At 40.5% G+C, this 24,461-nt stretch overlaps 1 protein-coding gene and 1 long non-coding RNA gene across 28 annotated transcripts in view; one reads left to right on the top strand and one right to left on the bottom strand.

Annotated features, from left to right (window-relative positions):
- The window catches only part of ELMO1 (engulfment and cell motility 1), a 300,794-nt gene that overhangs the window by 229,314 nt on the left and 47,019 nt on the right, over positions 1 to 24,461 (bottom strand). For 22 of the 27 annotated variants that reach the window (XM_040682976.2, XM_046923664.1, XM_040682996.2 and 19 more), the window contains 3 exons: positions 23,802 to 23,951; positions 12,951 to 12,991; positions 11,971 to 12,043 (listed from right to left, as the gene is read on the bottom strand). In XM_040682976.2, coding sequence (XP_040538910.1) covers positions 11,971 to 12,043; positions 12,951 to 12,991; positions 23,802 to 23,879 — 192 coding nt within the window. In that variant the 5' untranslated portion in view covers positions 23,880 to 23,951. Of the gene's footprint in view, positions 1 to 11,970; positions 12,044 to 12,950; positions 12,992 to 23,801; positions 23,952 to 24,285; positions 24,411 to 24,461 lie in introns of those variants that run through there. The other 5 variants (XM_046923685.1, XM_046923688.1, XM_046923684.1 and 2 more) reach the window with 2 other exon arrangements.
- Positions 5,945 to 11,529, top strand: LOC112531726. Its single transcript, XR_003073653.2, has 4 exons — positions 5,945 to 6,082; positions 8,748 to 8,925; positions 9,820 to 9,965; positions 11,406 to 11,529. It is a non-coding gene; the product is annotated as an uncharacterized LOC112531726 (long non-coding RNA).

Genomic DNA, 24,461 nt, shown 5'->3' with positions numbered 1-24,461 from the left:
ATTTGCTCCGCCAGTAGTAAAAACAGTATCAGATCCAGCTCTACTTCTCCTCACACCTAAGGAATCTCTCTGAAGTGGCAAGGCTGCATTTGTGTGGTTGAATTTCAATCAGTGCTGAAACAAACTCACTTTGCAAACACTCGCGGCAGCTTAAACTGTTACCATTTCCTGATTTGTGGGAGTGAATAAAAATAATTGCTTCAGGACTGACAGCCAGTGTCAACTACCTCTGCCTCCATCAGCAGCTTAGGCTAAGCCCCCAGACTTCAGCTGGGTTAGGCCAGCATATGTGCGTATGCATGTATGGAGTCACATCGGTTTCACTTGGATGATGACAAGCTTAGTGGACAAGGAAAAGGCTGTGGACTTTAGCAAGGCATTTGATACTGTTTCCCAAAGCATGCTCCTGGAGAAACTGTTCATGGCTTGGATAGATGAAATGTAAAAAACTGGCTGGATAGCCAAGCTGAGAAAGGTTGCTATCAATGGAGGTTAATCCAACTGGCAGATCAGCACTGGTGGTGTTCTCCAAGGGTCAGTACTGGAGCCAGACTTACGAGGAGCAGCTGAGGAAACCCGGGCAGTCTGGAAGAGGAGACTCAGGGGAGGCCTCATCACTCTCCACAGGTACCTGACAAGAGGCTGCAGTGGAGAGGCATCCATCTCTTTTCTCACAAGACAAGAGATAGGACACCAGGCAGCAACACCTAGTTGCAGCAGGGGAGCTTTAGACTGGATATCAGAAAGAATTTTTCCTTCACGGAAGGGGTGATCAGGCATTTGAACAGGCTGCCCAGGGAGCTGGTGAGTCCCCTGGAGATGTTTAAGAGATGTGTGGACACTGCACTTTGGGATATGGTTTAGTAGTGAACTTGATAAGATTTGATAGCGTTAAGTTGATGGTAGGAGTTGATGACCTCGATTCTATGATTCTGCTAGTCCACTATTTTGACAGCACTGAAGCTAAGTAAATTGGCTGTTCTTAAACATAAATAAAGAGCACTGACACAAACTTATTTTTTCAGCAGCAGAATTTTAAGCACAGTTTCTCCTGTTTCCTGCTCTAATTAACATGAACTATCAAATGAGCTATGCCGACGAGGAGCTTGTGGTGTAACAAGTTAAGCCACTTTGTCTGGGACACAACAATCATCTGTGCACTCTTAACCCTTTGCAAACACAAGGTGCTGGGCTTTGTGTGAGGAGGCAATCGCTGTGATATCAGGAGAACTGAGGACTTTACTGAGCATCTGAGCACTACAAAATGGAGTGAGGGAGTCCCTCCACAACTTTCCTCTACGCATGCTCCTTTGTCTACCTCACACCGGCTCTGGCACTGGGCAGGTCTGCTCACAAGTCAGTCTCACTACCTCACTAAAGCGGCAAGAAACAGACCTGGAAAGAAAGACAGGGAGCTTTCTGTCAGGTTAATAAACAGAAATAAGCTCAGCAAGGGTTCAGCACCAGTACTAACACAACAAAGATGGTGAAAGCACACATTTGTGAGAAATTAAAGAGTTGTTGGGGGAAAAAGGGGAAAGAACAAGGGAAACATGGAGAAGAAACTACAGCTTCCCTTTCTGGTGGAAGCAAGCTGTCAACCACAACCTGAATTACACTGTTTTACTATCACTTCAGTCTGAAAGCGTGCTTGACAGTTTGTTCACCTACAGTTTTGGCACAAGCTGAAACCCTAACCCATAAAAAGTTGTGTTCAACCTAAAACACTCTGTCCAGTCAAGCATGCAGGTTAAAAAGCAAACCTCTAATTTCATCAGAACACTTCTTGTGCATAGACTGACTCCACAGCTAACCTAGCAAGTGAAAAAGTTCCTGTTAGAAATATCCTCTCTCTCCATAGTCAGAAGAATTTTAAAACAAGAGTAAAAAGGGAAGCTGATATCCTGGCTGAAGTTCAGATACCACATACAGACAAACAAGAGAAAACTATCCTCTAGTGACTGGATGTCAGCAGGTTCTATATACAATACCAAAGGAATACGAGCGCACACAGTATATAAAAGCATCCTTGTACATTTTATTTGGGTTCTGTTTATTTACCAAGCTAAATTTGAGACACCAAAGGTTTCAGACTCAAAACTCTACTGCAGGTCAGAGCCCACCGCCCACAGGGGGCAAAGACATTTCTCTAATCATGTCCCGCAAAATGCATCAGCCTATCCTGTCCTATACTGTAAACTCAGTCACTGTTGCCACAAGAGATAGCCAGCTTTTTGTCAATTCCTGATTTAGACAGAGGCTTAAGGAATACTGCTCAAGCCTTTTACCAGTAAGTTTCCAAAGCATCAAGTTTCTAACGTAGCCAGCTAGCCAAAATGTGCAAAGGGTTAGTTGTTCCCCAATCAAAAATCCAATTTTGTTTATCCGTACTAACTAATGACTTAAGCACCTACCAGGAAACACTCTTTAAGCGTACAATTAAGCCAAGAGGATTTCCTACATGAACTGTGTGATGCAGTATTCAGCGTGCCAGCTAATTTCAATCGCAACATTTATACACAGTTAATCTGCTTAGCATCAGGGACAGCATCCTGCGGATTGCCTTTCTACAATAACAGAACGTCATCCCAGCTCAGCAGCCTGGCTTTGGCAATTGCACTCATATGCATCACAGTTATTCAGGACAGGGTGCACCACCACCTGCAGGGTTAGGGGGCAGCTCTTCCAAGATATTTCTGACCTCTCTGTTTCTCACTTGTACATAAGGTTTGTAAACATGGTTCATGCTGTTTATATGTATTAGGAAAGCTTATTCCTGTTTAACTTATTCCTGCCCCTGAGGAAACTGTGACAAGAAAACAGATCTGTTATAAACATTACGCAGGACTAAGACAACAATCATACTATAGATACAAATGAGTCCCACTTGCAATATTACACCTACCAAGAGTCTACACTCACAGGAATGTAACTGAATATGTAGTATTTCCAAGCACCATAGCCTTACGCAATGCTTTCCAAGTTGAGTTTTCAACACATGTTTTCAACAAATAAAATAACAAATATAAAAAACTACAAAACTGCAGGAGTAGAGGATGCCTGGACTTTTTGCTTTGTATTCTCTTCTTAGGAACTTCTAACTTCCAAGTCCACTAGCTGGAGCAACACAAACCTAAGTCATCTTCCGCCAGATTCTGTCACTTCTCAAAATGCTGCCTTTGGTGTGCCATAGTCAGAGTTGCTCAAAACTCATACAAGAGGCTTGCATGTAAACAGTAGGATTAACAGAACATTAGGAGCCCTCCAAACCCCGGGGAGGGATGAAGGTATGTACGTTTGTTTTCTAAAAATGCTACCAAAACAACTGTGTCATTTCTGGAGACACGCTTTAGAAAAAATATCAAGCAATACTGAAGTTTATTTTGCCATATATTTGTCTTACAATAACCTCCTACATCTAGCAAAATATCTCATAATTCAGCTCACTGCAATTGGTTGGAGTTGTGTGTTTTCTTAATAAATTTGAGGAAAGCCTACAAGCACTGGTTCTGCTCAGCACTATTTTTACCCTTGACCAGTCTTATTCACAGCCATCTCTACCCAGGCTAATGAACAACAGCCAAGAAATCCAAAATTCTTTAGTTATTTACATCATTAAGTAGTTGATTCCTCTTTATTTTCACATTATTATTTAATTATACCTTCCTCCAAACTAACACAACAAAAAATTAGTTATGAAATATACTTGGTGCTAGAGTTAGCAACTCCATAACATCTTCATCAAGATGAGCATGGGCAAGTGGTAAGGATGAGCAAAATGATACTTAATTGCCATTTTTGATCATACATAATGACTATCATTAAGTTACAATTCAGGAGAAGACAGGTCTCTCTCGAAGGACTGATTCAGTGTGCTGCAGCAGCCAGTTAATGCTAGGCATCATCAGTACTGCTATTTTAAACTGGCCAGAGAGCATCATTTCATTTTGACATAAGAACCTCGTGCAGTCGAATGCTTGGTCCCTTACCTCTGCTTAATCTTGGCCCTGAAGGCACAAACTGCCTCCTCTACATTTGTCTGTGTCTCTGCACTGCCCACCATGCGCTCTGTGTATGAGAGGGATCCTTCCTAGCTCAAACTTTGTCTCTAAGAACAAAAAGATGGCAAAGGAACTGGATCACTACAGCTGTTGGGTTTACAGCACAGGCTCAGAAATTGCTTTGTCAGCTCTGAAGGTGTGATAAGCAGCAGTACAGGGGACTGGAGAAGTGTGGAGCTGAGGAAGAGCACTGTCAACGCTGACTTCACTGCTAAGGCAAGGATGTGGTGAGACTACATCAGAGCAACTACTAGGAATAAAATACTAGCTTCCTTGCTGAGGGCTTTGTGACAAGCATCAGGTTATGCTCAGCATATAATGATACTGGTGCTGTAGTTTAAAATTATTTTTTAAATACTGAATTAAATTTTACTCATTGACAGCTTATTGAGTGTAGTCCGCTTTTATTCAGTTGTTATTTAAGTTGGATTTTTTTGATGTTTTTAATCTGATGCCTTTCAAGACTCCCTGTGATTTTTATCCTCTTTCCTGACACCTCTGTCTCCTTATGCTTATTGCATGAAATGGAGGAGAGCAAACACTGAGTTCCCTCTATTTATTTTGAGAGGCTTTTACGCTGCTCTGCAAAGGGACCTGCCTCCACCTTGCTCTCATTGTCATCACTCAGCTCCTTGCCACGCTTCCACGTGGAACATCCTTCCAACCCTCATCTTCCCCAAGCTAGGAAGCAGTCTGGAGCCACGGGTGCTTGTCCGTTCTCAAAAGTGGTTTTGCTCACGACTGGATTACTGCTGACTACAACTTGTAGTTGTATATTCATGTTTCAAATTCCATCATGCCATTACAGGCTCCTTGTGTGGGAGTACATGCAAATAACAGGACAAGAAGTGAACTATTTGTAGAGTTGAGTGTTTTTGGACGCTTTTTCATTCAAATTTTTAGCATTTTAACTGTTTTTTGTTGATCAACTGAATTTCAGTGAGTTGGAAGACTGAATAATGAAGGTATCTGATCCTCTGAAGGTACTCCTAAGATAAGAATGGAAAGTAGCACAAAAGCGGGGAATTAGAGAAATGTATTTAGTGACCTGCTCCTTTTATACACTCCTCTGCACTACTAATGAGTATATTTTCATGAATAATGATACATATAGCAGATTTCAATCCAGATTTGAACTGGACCGACGTCCAGCATTTGTTTTGCTCTACCATCAGCATGACACAGTATTCCCCTCACATTCCTACACTAATTATTTTGTGGCACCTGGACAGCCTTGCAGAAATTGCTAACACTACAGGCAGCACAGTGTCAGACCAGTCATGCTCCTGCCTGCTTGACAGTTGCTACTAACACTGCCCTGCAAACTCCAGTAAAAAACAGGGGACATGAGCGTATTTCTCCAGTGGACAGAGGCAAAATTTGACTATGCATGTGCTTATATGACTTTCAATCCTACTTCACTGAGACTGACTTCAAGAACATTGGTCCTCCTTCTCTAGCAAGCTAGTTCAAGTTTTCAAGAATGTAGGTTCAAGCTAAATATTCCAAAGAAAATTATTCTGTCCTCTTAAACTGCTATATATTCTAGTCCCTTTGTTTACATATATATTTTTTCTGAAATTAATTTGTAAATTTGCCTCACAAATAATCAGCTAAGAAGGAAAGGCTCTGAGGAGACTTGTCTTTTTGTTACAGCACTTGAATGTAGGTACGCAACACTACAGAACATTGGGCAACTGTTCCAGCTCAGATGATATGAAGCAGTTCCGCATGAGATCTGACTGGCAGAAGAATGTTCTTTAAACACTCTTCATCCTTGAACAACAATCCATTTAGAGAGATGGATGGTTTTATAAGGTGCAGTGAACCATCATCACAGCTCACCACTGAACAGGGACAGTCCTAATTTCTCCTGCCGTTTCCCAAGAGATCCTGCCACTACGTTTTTACTGGCTACACCTTTTTTTGGACAACTTCTCAAGGTGGTGTGGGAAGTGGGAATCATCTCATGCCATTTTAATTCATTACATTCACTTAACAAAGAGTCTGCCTGATCTGAGGTAAGGCGTTGGGCGGGACCCTAGAATCCTGTCACAGAATGCACTGGAGAGGGGGAGTTAAAGGAAGCATGGGAAAAGAAATTAAATTTGGCTTTTTTAACAGCTAGGACCTCTTATGCCCTTCAATTGGGCATTAAACTTTCTTAGGCTGATGTGGAATGAACTTTTGGCAAAATCTGACTGTAACCACAAATGGAGAAGGGATGCTTTACTTACAGACCCTGTCTAAGAAGAAGGGCACAGGCAAGGCAGGAGCAGTATAATGCTCACATTAAAGAAATACAAGCACCTGCAGGCTTCCCCTTAAAATAATCTCAGAGCAATTTTACATTTATTGCTTGCAAAATGAGCTGCCTCTCTTTCCTGTTTACGCTATAATACTCATTTCTGTCTTTCCCCTCACAAATTCATCAAGATCTCAAAACTGTAAATTTGCTGCTGGTTTAGTTCCCTTACTGACTCATTCAGCAGTTATACAACTGTTTGTGCCACGCAGAAATGGTGGTAGGAAGGAACAAGAGACTGAAAAGCAAGACTTCACCTTATCGTAACAAGCCACGATTTCAATTGTCAAGAGTGACTGCAAACCACCATCCTAGCTTGGGTCTTCATCTATTTCTCTTAACAACAGCATCTGATAAGAAGCCACTGCTCCTGCCCTGGCCCTCAGGGGTGCTGTGCATGAACGCACTGGGTGAACTGCATCAGAAAACTAATTTCACAACACAACAAACCCTTTTTACTTTTTTTATTGTCAATTTCACTTCCCTGTTCTGATCTCCCCGCATGATCTAACCAACAATAGGATGTGCCCAGCTAAGTCTATCTTTCCTGATGTTTAGTTTGCAGGGTTGCTCTTATGTGCTAACTTTTCAGAGGAGGACGGTGCTGCTTGTTATCTGCCTCCCACTTCTGCGTTATGAGTACAACTGTCTGTGGTTACTTGAATTGGGGAACTGACACAGGTTAAAAATAACTTGTGCCTTTTCTTTTTTTAATCCATCAGAAGGATGTCTGCTCATAGCATAATAGCTCTGTTGCTCTACACAGCAAGGGAAATTTAATGATGATGGTTTTGCAATGACTCCACCTGAAGATGAATAAATCATGCCAAGTATGGACTTTTTTAGGGTGTGGTTTCACTAACGTTCAACCTAGAGTGACTAGGTTTCTAGAGAGAAATGTAGTTGAGCTTTCTTTTCCACCCTCTCTTTCTTCACTCCCTTCCATTTGCTAGCACCCTAGTAATGGCACGGCTGGTAAGTGAGCTAGTTCTAACCGTGGATATGAGAAAGGAAAGCTCTGGATTTTTTCCTTTTTTTTGTGAATGAAGTGAGGAGGAACAGTCAACTTTCAGACTAAGTGACTGATCATGCTGCTGAATGGCTATAGATCTAATTCAAGGAAAGCGCTGGCAGCCCACACGCTAGAAGGTTATATGCAGAACAGCACCATTTACAGACTGTAGAGTTGGACAGCATTAGGTACACGCTGTTTACATACCGTGGGTATAATTTGCTTATTTGCTAGCTTCTGTAATCTTTGAATAGGGATAAGTAAACAGCATGCAGTAAGCTTCCACCCATCCAAAATGTCAATGCTTTTTTTTCCCAAGGAAAATGCTATCCTTAAAATCTGAAGTGAAAAGCCGTAAGATAGTCTCCCTGTTACCAGCAACCTCCCTGAAAATAAATATCACAAAACATTACCTACCTCTGTATTTCTTCTAAAACAGTACAGTCCTGTCATGCCAAGAAGTACCATGTCAATGATTACCTTTATCTCTTAACTCTCACCTTATTAAAACTTTTAGCGACTTAAAATGAACTTCAGTAATTTGCCAGAGTCAGCCCATTGTTATACCTAACCTCATATTCTTTCTCCAGCTGTAAGAGTAGCAAATGCTGTTCAGGGTCATGATCTGACTGCTTTTGTTCCCTTCAGGTTTCCTCAGCATTCACTTTTTCTGTACTGCAGATGTTAAAAGAAGCCCTGCATTGTGAAGCAGCTGCTCAAATCCCTTGATCATTTCACTAGCCTTTCTTTGCATTCTCTCTAACACTACTATGTCCATCTTTAGATAAGACCACCAAGCTCATCCTGAAATGTACTGCATGGAGTCTCTTGGCTGTCTATGTCTGGATTCCTAGTTCTGCCAGTAAAGGAGTACAGTGGGCAGAAATCCAAGTTAAGGTTTTCAGCCCAGAAAACCATATAGCACAATTACACAGTCATTTTCTACTCTTCATATAGCATTTTCTGTTCTAAAACAGAGCTTGCCAAGGCTATAGCATTCCTGCATTATTCCACCTGATGCACACAAGCATCCACTCAACTACAACCTGGACAGAATGAAGCAGAAGTGACTTTTATTCTCTGTTATCTAGCACCTCGTACAATGTCATCCTGGTTCAGGAGTCAGGCTTTTAGATGTCTGAACTGTCATGGAGAGGCATTTCCTGACAACAAGGGCATTTTATGAAGAGACATACATCACAATACAATAACCGTCAAATGTATTGTGATTGAAACTCCAGTTAGGCTCAAGCTTAGAAGCTGTGCCTACTTGCTTTTCTTGCTGATATAACTTCTATTTCTAATTTAAAAAATAAAAATAAAAATCTACCAAAATACATAATTAACACTTCCCACTGCCCTTTCACAGATCTAGCCAAACCAGAACCCTGAAGAAGCTGTCCAGACTGCATCTCCTGTGATAAGGCCCATCTCCAGGAGAAACACAGCCTGACTCAAGATTTGCTAGAAGAGTGCCCTTATGCAGTCTGAAGGAGTTATTGCTACTCCTGTAGAGGCATTTTTCCAAGTACAGCCATAAATAAAAAGTAAGAGACAGAACTGTTTGGGTGTTAATTTCATTTATGTATGGTATAATCAGGAAATATAGGTCAGCTACAAAAGATAAAGAGTTCTGCATATGACAACCAAAACACAGATGCGCTGTTTGCCACCCAAAACCATAAATAATTGTAAGCCATGTGCTGACAGTCTTACGCTGTAGCATTTTCACTCCAAGTTCCTAGTTACCTTGTACAAGATTTCACTAAATTGCTTTTCTTTCTGGTATTTTTAAACATGATGGTATTTTTTAAACATCATCTCTAACTGGAAGGCCTCAAATTAGGAGTCACCCAGGCTCTGCAGAAACACACGACTTATACGTAGTGTCATTACATTAATCTCTGAGAGCAGTAACAATATTTACTTAGCAAAAGCTGTAGCAAAAGAGTCGCTAGTCTCCTAGTAAGAAGTAAATTAAAGCAGCATTTCTTTTAAGGCCCAGTCATTAGTGCTGTGGCTTCACTGAAGCACAGGCGTTTGTCCTCATACCTAGCGTTTCTCATGTTTTAATTCAGAAAGCAACGTTATCTCGCTAAACACAAATGAAGGAAAGTCTGCAGAAGGGGTGACAGCCTATCCAAGCCTCTCTTTACAGCCTCAATCCAACAAACAGTGATAAACATTGAGCAATATCTAATAAAAGTCACAGACATCTGAGTAATACTGGTGGCATTTAGAGCTCTTCCCTCTTGTTTATGTGACTCAGACAGTGCATATTTTCGGTAGGAAATAAACAAACTCGAAGTCCTCTCAGCAGTATGATCCAAACTGTACTAGAAGACCATCCTTTTCCATCCTCAGTGCAAGTTAAACACTGGCAAAGGCATCACATCTCTCTTTATGCAGAACAGTAATATCTATCTTCTCCAAAACCACAGGAACCTCCTCACCAAAGGTGGAGGCAAAGCCTTGAAAGGCTTCTCTGACTGCATCAGGACAAACTCCTTCAACAAATCTGAGTTATTTGCTCAACCCTTCTTCTTGGAAATACATACAGTACAACCCAGAGTCTAAACATCAACAGGTAAGTTCAGCTGTGCCAAGCTTACTGGAGAACGTTGCATCACAAACCAGGAAAATTAGCAAAGCACTCTCAATGTTTAATTTGGGTAGAAGAAAAGTGCAGCAGCCAATAATTACTTGCTTTAATAAAACAGATCTCCTTGTCATGGAGTGTCTGTCAACTGAAACTTGAAAAGAGATTTAAAAAAAAAAAGTAAAAAGGGGGAGATCCCAAAACAGACTATGACATGTTGAGAAGGTTGTCTGAGGTGACAAACAGTTAAATGAAAAGAAAGGGACTGCCAAAGAAAAATAAATAAATAAAAGCAGAACTATCTTATGAGTAACTGCTCTAGTAATCTTGCTAAATTTAGTTTTTCTAAATGCTCCACTGTGTGTAAGTTCCCTTTATTTCTTGGGTGGGGATAAGAACCAACTTTTCTCTTGTTGCAGCTCATGTCTCAGTTGTATTTAGCAGATCCTAAACAACAGTGAAATACAAAACAAAACCGAATCACTCCTCAGTTTAGAAGTAAGCCAAAATTGAACCGATAACAAAGCAGTACAAGAGGTATCTGCTTCTGTGCAGCTAAGCTCAAGTCTATTTAGTTCAAAAGCCTCTGACTCTGAGGGGATCTTCACGCTGACATCAGTAGCTTTTGAATCACACTCTGTCATAGAATCATAGAATGCTTTGGTCTGGAAGGGACCTTTAAGATCATCTGGTTCCAACCCCTCTGCCATAGGCAGGGTCACCTCCCACTAAACCAGGTTGCTCACAGCCCCATCCAGCCTGGCCTTGAACACCTCTAGGGAGGACATTCATAACCTCTCCAGGCAACTTGTTCCAGTGTCTCACCACTCTCACAGTAAAGAATTTTTTCCTAACATCCAGTCTAAATCTACCCTCTACCAGTTCAAAGCCATTTCCCCTCATCCCGTCGATGCATGCCTTTATAAAAATTGTCTCCCCAGCTTTCCCATAGGCCCCCTTCAGGTTCTGTAAGGCTGTTGTAAGGTCCACCCAGAGCCTTCTCTTCTCCAGGCTGAAGAGCCCCAACTCTCTCAGCCTGTCTTCATAGGGGAGGTGCTCCAGCCCTTTAATCACCTTCATGGTGCTCCTCTGGATTTATTCCAACAGCTCCATATCCTTCTTGTGTTGTGAGCCCCAGAACTGGATGCAGTACTGCAGGTGGGGTCTCACTACAGCAGAGTAGGGGAGCAGAATCACCTCCTTTGACCTGCTGGACATGCTCCTCTTGATGCAACCCAGCATGCTGTTGGCCTTCTGGGCTGCAAGCACACATCCTCTACAGCAGTAACTTGTGCAACCTTCCAAACAAATTCGTGTGTGTGTAATTTCAGCATTTCTATAAAAATGCTAGGAATGAATGTAATACTTCGTCTCATTCATATGAGTATGTCCCATTTATTCAGACTAGACATTCCATTTTTATTACAGCTACAGCCATTTCGCTACTCAGTGCTGAAATCATTGCATCACTTCATGAATCATCCACTGCCATGCTATCTGGGGACAAAAAAAGGCAGCAATGGAACACACACACAGGAGGGAAAGAGACAAGGCAGCAGGCATGAAGGAGTTGCAAATATTACACAGTCATCAAAGCTTATTTCCACGTGAGCAGCCAAAGAGGGAAGCAACATGCACTTAAGTTCTCCTCAGGCTTCAAAGAGCCCTTCATGTTTTACATATTTCAATTTCCTGCACACAACTTCTCAGCAGAATACTAAACGTGAACAAATATGAAAGCTGAGGGTCTCAGTGCTGAAGACTGATTAAACTTGATAGACATGAGGGCCTCCGCACATTCAACCTTTTATTTCAACTCTCGTAACAAAAGAAATCAGTGCAAAAATCATTGCACTAGGTCTCTCGGTACACATACCTTCATTGTATCACATTCTGGAAAAAACTATTTTTTTAATATATATGTTAGCTTAAAATAAATTGTAGTAAGTATTGTAATAGACTATGCAAGAGTTGTGCTGAACTATTTACCAACCTTCTCTGTGATGTAGAAGTTAGAGCTATCAGCATGCTGCAGTGCAAACTGATCATGATTTGCAAGAGACCACCTTAGAAAGATGAAAATAAATTAATTACAAAATGAAATTTCAAAGAGAAAAATATTCTTATCATAACTTGACCATGATCAAACAAATGCCTGCCCCTCCCACATTTTTCTCATACTTATTCATAGTTTTAAATGATGTGCTCCAAAATTTAAAAAAGAAAGTATGTAAGTCTACAAATTGAAAACTTCAGTACAAATACATCCCATAAATTAAATATTTCCCCTATTTCAGGCATAACTGAAACAAAGCCCTATTTTGTCAATAGCGACACCTCAGTGCTCCAAAAAAGAAAGTCAATAAGGATCTGATATTCATTCCAGATCTATTTAAAAACAAAAGTCTAATTCCTTGCTTGTAGCTATGTCACTAGATTACTATAAACATTTACAGTACCATGATTTTATACTAGCTTATACAATACCCAATGTCTGTAGTGCTATGTTGATATATTACACTACTCAAAACACCATCTCATTAATTCAGCAGCAATCTGGTAAATGTAAACTAGGTTCTCCTCTATGGTAGCAATTGCTTGAAACAATATTTGTGCAGTGCTTGAAAATCCAAGCTGCAGCCAGGGCAGCAGTTCCTTCACCTGAGAGATGCGGGGACCAAAACTATTAAGTGAGGATGGTAAAAATGCATCTCTGCAGAACAGCAACAAACTGGCTAAACAAACTGCCTACATATGATGGAAATGCTTTGTTTGGAGCCACATCGTGCAGGCAGTAGATCCAAAACGCATTATAAATTCAAAGTCCAAAGATAATACAGCTGCAAGGATGAATAACCTAATGACTTGTAACAAAGAATACCTAAGTTCTCTTCAGAATAGTTATTACCTCCATGTTGATTTAGTAACTGAAAAAGGTACAGTATCTACTACACAGTATATGGCAGAACTTACCCATCGCAGACTTCTTTTATTATAGAGGACAGTGGCTTTTTCTGGTTAAGGAAAAAAAGAAAAAAAATAAAATCACTGAGTTGTAATATCCTGAGCATTAAGATAATTCCTAAAACACTGATTCCAAAGTAAAAAACCAAGTTAGTATCTCATTTTCTTTGCAACATTAAGCTAAGAAGAGTCCAGAAGTTTTTCAGTGTTTCGGTCTGATAATCTATAAGGACAGCAATTATAAGCATACTCTTGATGACATTATCAGTCCTTTTTGGCATCTTTAACCCACACAGCACCAACTCAGCTTCTCCACTCTGAGAAATCAAAGGGTCTTTTGTGTGTACTGCATCTCATTGCTCAGAAGAAACAGAACATTCAGATACCAACACGAGCATTTTCCAGGAATGACATCTAAAGCAAGAAAACATTCAATATTTTTAAACCCTCTTTTGTCTCTTTCAGTTATCATTCATACGATGGCAGTAATCCTCACTGAGTATGCGTATACAGGCTCCTTTCTGTTAAAGCATTAGCTGGAAGGTGTTAAGATCCCAGATGCATCAGTTCTGCTCTATTCTCTGTATCTGCAGGCACAAGCATTTGGACTGAGTGAAAACAGCCCTGCTGCTTTGGGTCTCAAAGTAGTAGGAGCAGTCCGGTCTGGTCATGGTGCTCTGGATGTCTCTATAAATACAGGGTGCAGTACAAATGCTATTGGGAAACTGGTGGCTAAAAGAAAAAAAATTATGGGCTTTACTCAAAATATGGATGAAGTTGCATGGCAAAGTGAAACGGACCAAATCTCACTTTTGGACAACTGCAGGCTCTTTTTTCTCCAAGACTGGGTGACCACACATACAGTCACATAGATCTGTTGTTTTGTGTGAACTCCCCAAATCACTCAAACAGCAAAGCAGATTTCTCTCTACTTTCAACAAATGCAGTTTACTGAATTAACTTAAAAAAAGAAAATAAACTAAACCACACAACGACCCATAAACAACCTCGAAGCCAACACTGTTGCCAAAAGATGCAGTCTCCCTTTAGCGTTTATGGAAAACCGATGAGGCTAAAATTCAGCTCAGTAGCAGGATGCATTATGGGGAGGGAGAACTATTTTTTCCTCTTGGATTTGTTTTCTGAACTGCACCACTGCCCAAACAGAAAATCAGGGATGGGAATCCCCACTCACGTCAAAGTTGGGTAGGATTTGTTATTTCAACAGTCCAATGAACTAAGTCTGTTTATACGCGGGCAAAAACATAACACAAGCACTTTAATCAAAGCTGAATGAAAGCATCTGCTGAAAGGATCCTGTACCCCTTTGTTGTACCCCCGGACCTTCGCTTCCCATCCTTCCTCTCTTACTGCCACTACTGTTTTCATGTGACCACACAGAGACACCAGGGAATATGACCAAGCTAGAAACTGATGTAGTAAAAAGGAGAAGCAGCTTTCCTCTGGATCCTTATCCTCATCTGACCTGCTATGCATGCCTAAATGAACAGCAAATGCCAGCACATGAGAGAAAAGGCAAGAAGTGAGCAACCAGCATGCACCTTCTTGCCTGTGTGAGCACAAGTGGAGCTAGACCAAGCCAGTTGCACAAGAGAATGGCTTTCCTCCACACAGCTGATCAACTTCATCAGTTCCTCAGGCTGGAGTGCTGTGTCACCTGCAGGTGGTTGCTTTGACCTCCTGTACCCCTGCTCTGAGGCATTTTGCAGCTTCCAGCAGTGCTAGCTTCTCCTCACAGAGAGCAAAAAAATCACATCTCCCTGTGGAGGAGAAAACACACACAGGGAAACAAACAACAATCCTGTGTGAACAACTCCAGTTCTAAACTGCTCTCTTCTTTCCATTCTGCTGAGGGAGGAGCACGAGGCTGCCTGGAGCTTGGGCAAGGCCCACTTGCTGGCCACACACAGCCTGCAGCTCTGCAGCCCTTCAGGGTACTGCTGGGACTTCCTGGTGCGCCACTGCCGCCGTACTGTGACTAAGTACATTCACAGCAACAGAAAGTAAGTGCAAAACTTCTGGGATGTAAAAAGCTTCCCATTAGCAATTTGATAGCACTACAGTGAGCTTTACAAATTAACAAATGTAAAATAGTTTACATTTGCAAACCTAATAAGATCCTGCTTCTAATCTTCCCTCATGCTCCACTCCCCCTGCATGTAACCATAGACACAACTTTCCCCTACCACGCCAAGCAGACAAATGCCACCAGCACAAGAGCTCCTGGCTGTGAGCAGCACCACTGCAGGACAGGCACTCTTGTGTTATTTGCACTGCATGTGACAGAAGGGTGAGCAGTGAGCTTGCTTATTGGTTTGGTCTTTTTATGAACCAAGTAAGATGAGGTAAAAGTTGACCTCCACTCTCTGCAGACCATTCAGAGATGCAGGTTTTATCCTGGTGCAGCTGTCAATATTTGCCCGCTATCAAGGAGAAACAACTTGATGTTTTGATCAATTGAATCTTCTCACAATTATTTTCATGGAAATGCACACAATATCTGTGTTGCATTTACAGTTCTAAATAAATTAATGAAATTCACTTTATTATCTAAGATATGTCAAAGAACTCCTTACAATCAGATAAACCGAAACTATTTCAAAGCATTCCCTTCATCTAATTTTGTACTAGAGTTTACAGGTAGGGTATTTTTGCCTTTATGCCCTCTCCTACACTACAGAAATGAAGTGTGCTTTTACACACATTGCAATGATCTTCTTAAAGCTTTAAGAAGATCAAGCTGTAGCTTTAATGCATGAAATAACACAGACTAAAGCAAATCTTACGCTCCCTATCAGGAGATAACCCCGTCAGCTAACATATCACAACCACCCTGCACTGAGCACATTGGTTAGTATAAAAGTGTTATCCTAGTGTAGATATTAAATTTATAGCTGAAACCTAATGTGAAACAATAACAGGACAATACAGCTTCATGAGTTGTTGGTCTGCACGGACACAGAGAACACTAAGCATAGGCAGTGCTAGAACTAGATATGAATTTGCACACCCAGTAAAACTTTATCTGCACTGTTGCCTCATACTCATGTCTGTAGTCTGGCAGCAACATCTAGTGAACGTTTCTGCTCAGCTGCATACCTCTCAGGACACACCTCCAGGCTGTGTGCACTAAGGTACATGCAGATCCCAAACATGAGTCAACTTCAGCACCACCCTGCACTATGCAGGATGCTGCCTGTGCAGTATTTTGTACCACTTCTGAGGTAACTTGAAGAGCACAGATGAAGATTTTTCCCCCTATTTCTCTACCAGCTTAACCCTTACATGCCTACACCTCAGGTTCCCCACAGAGGTAACCACCCAAACAGACAGCACTTAGTATGGGCATGCTGGTTGGACTGTTTTGTTCCAAGGAAACTGCAGGATGAGCAAAAGCCCAAAACAAACAATGCTGACCAAGCTCAGTTTGATCATAACTATACTAACCTGGGCTTAAAGCACTTCCAAATCAAAGAGATGGTGTCTGAGTGCATCATGAAGAAGACAGAAGCCCAAATCTGTTTAGAAGCCTGTGTTACAGGTGCAGTTCAGGTGTACTCCCACAGTGCTATACCAGATAGTTTCCTTTAGGCCAAAGGCTAAATACCTCTCCTTTTCAAACGGCTAGCAGAGATTCACAGCTTTCTGTTTGTTTTGGACAAGGATTGGGATATTGCGTTCTCTGCCTGATACTTTCTAATGAGAGAAGAGGAAAAACCTTAACTCTCGTTGCTGTTAAGCCAAAAAACAGCAGATGTATCACATCTGTTAGCAGAAAACATCCAGCGTCAAAGTTCTGTTGCTGATCTACACATCTGTCAAGAAAAGGAGAATCTCAAGCCAGTAAACAGACCATTCTGTCTGTAATTAATGCTACCATTCTGCTAACAAATCTTCTGGTGCAGAAGTCATTTCTATGGATTTTACAAAGCAGAAAAGTACCTCTTCTCCTGATCAGTAGAGGCTTCATCTGTTCTGTTGCACTATGTGGATTACAGCAGCAGCGCTACCCACCACCAATGTGCTAAATGCCAGAAGGTCTGGCTCTTGGATTCACCTTGCTGTTGATTTCTCCAAGTATAAGGGCCAAGCTCATGCCAGAGGAAGGTCCTGGGCAGCTTTGGTCTTCATCCAGCCCAGTCTACCTGCCTTCATCTGAGCCACTGCTGGAATCCACTCCCTCCACTGACTACTGTCAAACAACAGTGAGACCTGACTCATTCCTCAGGCACTGGGCAACGGCAATACCGAAATCTGTATTTCACTACATTTAAGCATTGCTCCAACGATCATACTAAGATGATAACTTGACTGTAAAACAAAGAAGCAGTGCTCTGGGGTGAAACACAACATTATTAAAACAAGCAAAACAGAATTTTACAACTTCTTACTGCACATGCTGGGATCCTAATAAGCTGTATTATTTTCTGCTTCCTCAAGGACTTTTTAGGGACACCAGAAGTCTCAGTTAAGAATACCAAAAGGTAATAAAGCACCTAAAGACCTACAGTTCAGTGGATTACAGCACACTTACAATATACTTGCACCACATATTTAAAATAGCACTCAGAGGACAAGCATTACAAAGCAAGGCTTTAAGATGTGGCTCTTCGTACAACCACTTTATTAGGTGAGGATACCTTTGAAAACCAAATTTAAATCACCCTGCAAGCCCACAGCTCATGACTGACATGCTGCTGGCCTACCACCACAGAAAACCCTCCCCACTAAGGCACAAAACTTCACTCTGTGGGATTTTTTTTTGCAGATCTCTTTTGCAGTATAATCTTGGAGTCCCAGAAGGAGAATATAATTCAATTGTAAAGTACTCCTGAATACCCCAGTTGGCCAGAATGTGAATGAGGTACCTCACAATTAATTCAAGTGGTGTGTAACTCCTGGAATCTCATCTTACACAAAAGATTTCTTTTAAATATAGTAGAATTAACTTTTAAGAGATGAGATTGCCGCTGTTTCAAAGAACACAATATCAACAGCCAAAAAAACACCACAAACAAACAAAAACTTAACCTTAAGAAGGCTATCAAAACCCAGGCTAACAAAAATCAGACTCGAGGTAAAAGAGGTGAAATAATATTAGTTCTCCACTTGTTTCTGAAGAAGCTTTTCCTTCACATCCTTCATGCCAGGGATCAGGAATACTGAGACACTACTGCTGCATGACCATAAGAGGGACATTACTTCAAGCGTGCCTTCAGGATCTGTTTTCAGCCACTCGGCTTGGGATGACAATTCACTGCCTTGAAAGACTCCAACCTACCAGTAGGGACATGGCTTTGGAGAAGATCACAGACAGATTAATAAAACATAACACACAAATGACACTTTTACCCATGATGGCTGCCTGCCACCACAGAGAGAACTGAAGCTGTAATAATGATTGTTCCCAGGCTTATGGTCCCAGAAGAAAAGAAACCATATTTTTTCACCATCTATTGCAATTAACAATGATTGATTCATTATGTTAACAAAGTACTGTTCGTGCATATACACGTCTCAGTGCACTAAATTATATTCAATGCATTGAAAAAAAACTGCATTATTCCTTCCAATGCTATTCTTATTTCTAGATTAAAAATAAAAGCTCTTCAGTAACATAAAATTTAGACCTTTCATTATTCCTACAAAGAAAATGGTACGTTAACTTAGTAAATATGATCTCCTTACCAGTTCTATTAATTATCCTTGATAGTAATAAAACTAAAATGACAATAAAAATGCTAAATGCTTCCACTACAATGATATCCTGGTTACTATACTAGAAACAGTTTCATTTTCCATTTTATGAAATTGAAATATTGACAGTTACAACAGGAAGCAATAAATTTATACGATAGTTAGTCTTTGTTTAAAACATGGAAGTTGGTTTTGAAAAGCCCTAATTTCAACTAACTGGCATGAGTTAGTCAAGTGGGTTCTTTTGTTTGTTTGGAAAAGTCAGCAACCTTTTGCCTCATCCATGGGTCTATTTCTCACTTTTAGGGATGAAGGAAGAGAGATGCTTATCCCTTTCCCACAAACTTGTGAAAGTATACAAAGTCTTACCCTAAAAAATTAACCACGAGATGCTTTGCCTTGATTTTAACAGAGATGGTGTCTGAAGCCATCACTAAAGATAGGGAGCAATGCTTCATAGTACAGCCTCTTGTATAAGCAGACCTCAACATTCCTTCCTCCTTTGTCACCTGAGCAATTCTGGTGCTCTCTAATACTGCATCCATTTAGACTCGTGCTGCTAGAATCGTACTGGTATACTTCTAATACTGGTGACAGCACTCACGGGAACTACAGCTATTCTTAGTCCACACAAATTGCAGAAGTACAGTACCACTTTCTCTAATTAAGCATTTCACAACTGCTTTTGAACTGTGTCTCCCCACACAGTCTGTGAAACACTGAGCTAAATCAATTACCGTTCCCCAAGGGTCCAGATTTAGGCCTGAAACCCAAAAGATTCAGGTCTGAAATCCAAAACTACTTGAAAAAGTCCCTTTTGAAAATTTCTTTGGTTTCCTTTCAATATGCAGTGAAGTGCAATGACTTCTCTGAACTAAAAAAACCCAACAATTAAAATGGTACTTATACACGGGCAGAAGAAAGAGACAACAGTAACCTGAAAGACATTCTTAAAAGAAGCTTGCAAATAAACCTAAACCTTAGAGAGAGCATTAATGTAAAGTAGCCCACAATTATCCCCTATGCAATGCACTGTAGTGTTTTAACAAGACATGGTCATTTGATAGCACTCCTGTTAATTTTACCTACTAGATCAAGATTGTGCTTTGAAAAGCAAAACGCAGCTGTCTTTTTTTGTTTTGCTTGATTTTGATTTATGGTGTTTGGGGCTTTTTTTTTTTTAGCAAATTTTATAGATTCACATCTGGTAATTCTATCTAAATTTAACGATCTGGTAGATAAAAGTAAACTTGGAGGAAGAGACTGCACAGCTAAAGCTTAATTATGAACTGTTCCCCTACGTAGGAATGATGTTTACCTCCCGTGGTCAGGAAGTTCATCGCAGAGGTTAGAGAAACTCTAGTTTTAGTACACAAAATTAACACACAAACATGAGCGGATTTGATTGAGATAGGCAAAACCCACTATCAGCCTCAAATATCTACCTTGTGCCTCTTCTGGATGTTGTCTCCCCAGCATCAGAAAGAGAGGAGCTGTGAATTCACACTGTGAAGACTGGAATACCCATGTTATCAAAAACTAGCACTGGCTTTATAAAAAATAATTTAAGCACTAAAAAAAAGGTTGTTGAGAATCATTACATATATAATGGACACAAATTCAAGCACATTAATGTGCATGTGAACACAAGAAATAATGTCATATTACACAATGGCCATCTCTGTAACAAATAAAGATCAGAGAACATTGTCAACATCCCAGTTAACATGTACAGAGCCCACATGGCCCCCCACTCTTATATTCTTCCAGATTTAATCTGGATTAATAAACCATAAGATTGGGAGATGAAGGTAACAGGCAGTCAGCACCTACACATTCCTTTCTTCCCCAGACTGCATCCCCAAAAATCACTCCCAATGATCCCAACGCAAAATCTGACACCAATCCAAGTCCTCTGCTTACATAACAGGAAGACCTAAAAAGTAGATCATCCCTATATCCATAAATCATAATCAAATACCTTCATTGAAAATGAACTTTCACAACACTTCAGAGGAGCACAAGTCTCTATACAATTTTTCCAAATTTTTAACTGAGGATATGCTGGGAATAGGAAGAAACCCAAAAGACAAAACCAAAACACTCTGAAAGAGAGTGACTGAAATCATTGAAGTCTATCTCTCAAAGAGACAGCAAAAAAGTACGTTAGTTTGCTTATGCTTTAAAGTGAGCTTTAACACATACAGGCAACTGCCAGCTGCTAGGTTTAATGTGACTTAATGAGACCCCTTCTAATGAGAGGGGGATGCGAGTAATATGCAGTTTTTCCCTTCTTATTTAAAACAACTTTCCAGAAAACAACCAGTTTCAAAGCCCTGACATCAAATAGTATATTTCAATGAATAAGAAGAAAGGTTAGGCACAGAGGCTTGTTAAGGAAAGCACTTAATTATATGTTATGCAGGCAAAGAGCCTCCCTTCCCCAGTGAGACTAATTTTGTCTGCTTAACATTAAAAACATTATTGATGAACCCAGGCCAACAATCCTACAGAAACATAGCACAAAGCATCAACTAGAAAAGATTTGTGACCCCAAATTCAAGCCATCAGAAATCATGCACCTGAAGGGGAGGTATTCAACAAAGTTCAATAGCATTTGGTGGAAATAAAAGTACCCATGAGCTCTTTTCAGGCCCAACAACTTCCAACGTACCATTGTCAATTACTGTGGTTTTTACAGTAAAATTTCCTATTTTGAAAATATCTTATTCCCTTCATTGCTAAGCAAAACATTCATATACACAGTAGGTGAACAGGGATACTGCACAGCTGAGTTATAAATGCTTCCAAGAATATCCAACAAGCAACTTAAAAATACAGTATTTTTACTTCTAAATTTGGAACAGTTTCAGTACCCGGAAGATGAAGAACTTGCATTATACTACAGTGCATTATTTTTCTGTTGTTCTTTGAGCTAATAATAACAGTGCTGTTCTTTTAAATGCTCTCTTTCTTTCTGGTAAGGGATCAGAGGGGGAGGATAAAGGCAAGGAAGATAAAATTTTGGGTGGTTTCTGAATTGTGCCATATGGTGCTTGACTGAGCAGATCCCAACTGGGAGATAAGCAACATACTCTGACCAAGCACTGCAACCAGTAATGGTCAAGTCACTTCACTTTTCTGCCTTCTTTTTCCTTTTGGCTGTTTACAATTCCGTAGAGCAATCTGTCTGAGGTATAAAATCAACTCTTGAACTGAATACACATTTTAAGGAAAACATATCAGGAAAAAATTAGCACTAAGTTAAGCAAAAGCAGAATTGTGTTTAGGAGTATGCCTCACAGTACATGTTTTTAAGGCTCATATCCACTTTTCTCCCATCCTCAACAAAGGTAAACATGCAGGTTTGTATTTATGCCTTTGGGAAAGTGATATGACTCTCCCATCTTCAGTTCTTGTCAATACATCTGTATTTTCTATGTCAGGAAGAAAACAGATGAGCCCCTTAGCTTTCATTGCCCCTCTTGTCACTGCAGGAATAGTAAGGCCACTGTTAGCCTTTCCTCCATCAGCCTCATTTTCCTCCTTTCCCTCCCCCTGTAAAGTGGCATGGGGAAGCTGACTGCTACCCCATGTAAGTCAGCATTCATCCTTCTTGTTCTCTCTAAATCTTACACGGTAAAGTTAAAACAAAGTTCCAGAATGGAAAGCTAATAACTTAGATAAAGCATGTATTGTGGCTGTAGAGTTATTTTAAGCCCTTTTGTAAATTAAAAACAATAATTTTGGTATTATTTTGCTGGTGCTTGAAAGGAGACTGAAAAATATTTGATCTTCATCCCCAATGTACTCGGCAGCAATGAGCTGATGTTCGTCATGACTAACACGTATCTTTCCCTGAACACAGTGTGCCCAGTGTCTGCCATTTGTTATGTAAGAAGGAAAAAAAAAAAGTCAAACACTCTTCACTCTAGAAGCTAAGAGATTTATATCTACACAGATAGGCTTACTAAAAAATTTCAGCCAGTGAAAACATAGAAGCGTGGCAGGACTGGAAAATAAGGTACAAAGTGCTAAATAGTAGGTACACACCACTGTGGGGTTAACTAGAAGTGAAACTGATTGCACTGCACAAAGAAAGTAGGATTCTATTTCAGTAAAACGTTTTCAGCACGAATTCAGATTTTCTCCTTAATGGAGTTTCATAATGCTCATGGCCCCTAGATACATTGGGTTATAAGCACATTATTAAAGGCTTGCAAGCTTTCCTTCGCTCTGAATACTATTTACAGCAATAATTATTTTAAACAGGTAGCATGATGTAGGTTTTCAATACATTATGGGGAAGCTGTTTAATATTAAAGACATTGCTTTTAATATTAACGCCTATGCTGCAAAAGAATAATCTCAGAGAAGTCCAGAACACAAAATACAGCACTTGTATAACTTAATCAGCTCTCCCACCACTACAAACAACCTGCAGTTTAATTCATAAATGTGAATGCATGTACCACAAAAAAACAACCAATCCCTAAGAAGTCCAGAACGAAGTACAGCACTTGTATAACTTAATCTGTCAATCCCTGCCCCCCCAAAAAACCTACAGAGCTTAATTCATAAATGTGAATTCATTCATTTCTGTACCTTGCCTCAAATCAATTCTGTCAATGCAGCCACTGCAACAGAAACAACCAGAGACAACCCATGAGATACCCACAAAGAACACAAAGACTCTCCTGCTCAGAGCGTGCCACTGCTCAAGTTCCAAAATCTGCACTTGCTGCAGCCATTCAGCATGATCACACTACAAATGCAAAGCACTGCCTATAAAAATTTGCAAAGACTTTCTGTCAGGAGGTAACAACATTGCCACAATTTTACAGTTGAACAAAATTAAGGCACAAAAGTGTTAAGTGGGTCACGTAGGGAGCACATGCCTCAGTTTAGCAGCTGTTTAAAAAGAAGAGGCAAATAAAAAACATAGCAGAACACATCAAAAATTAAGCAGTAACAGAGGAAGAGGGTTACACCCCTTCTGCTAAAAACACCTTATACCACATATGCACTCACAGAAATGTGTGCATCTAAGTAAACAGAGATGCAGAGACAGACACACACACACATACATACATACACAGTCTCTCCCTCGGTCCATAGGAGCAGACACACACAGGCACTTACTTGATCGATTTCCATCAACTTGGGGAAGGCACCCGGCCATTCGATTGCCACCTTCACTATATCAGCAGGAGGGGGCATTGCGATGCTGCTGTTCTTCGGAGCCAGCACAACTGGACACTAAATACTGCAGAGAGCCTCTCTCATTCACACCTGCAGGGAGAAGAGGGGGAAAAAAAATACAGCAGTTCAAACAGAACTCTACCAATGCTGCTTTGTTTCCTACGTTTTCCCTGGCTGGGCAGGTGCATGAAAACATCTGTGTATATGCATATGCAGGAACACAAGAATTGCACATATTACAAAAGCAAGCACAGGACACAATGCCACGACACACTGCACAGCCAATCTGTTCGAAAGATGGCTGAAGCACTGAAATGTACAGTGAATAACAGGCAAGCATTAGATTTAAATAGAGAAACTATTTTTAAATATTATCAAATACGCTGGTAGAGAAAAGCAACAAACTAGAGGAAGCTGTTATTACAGTGTCACTCCTCAGGTCCCTGGGAACATGATGGCACCACTTGCAGCTTGCACTCCAGAAGAGATTGCCCAGGAAGTCATGGCCAGGAAACACTGTTTCTTTTAACTATAGCAATGATCTTCTATGCGTTCACAAATAGATCACTGCACTATAGCAACCAGGATGTCAGGAAGAAG

Source organism: Gallus gallus, chromosome 2 (assembly GCF_016699485.2).
Source record: "Gallus gallus isolate bGalGal1 chromosome 2, bGalGal1.mat.broiler.GRCg7b, whole genome shotgun sequence".
NCBI classification, from domain to species: domain Eukaryota; kingdom Metazoa; phylum Chordata; class Aves; order Galliformes; family Phasianidae; genus Gallus; species Gallus gallus.
Note: the sequence above shows the minus strand (reverse complement) of the source record. Positions and strands in the feature narration are given on the sequence as shown.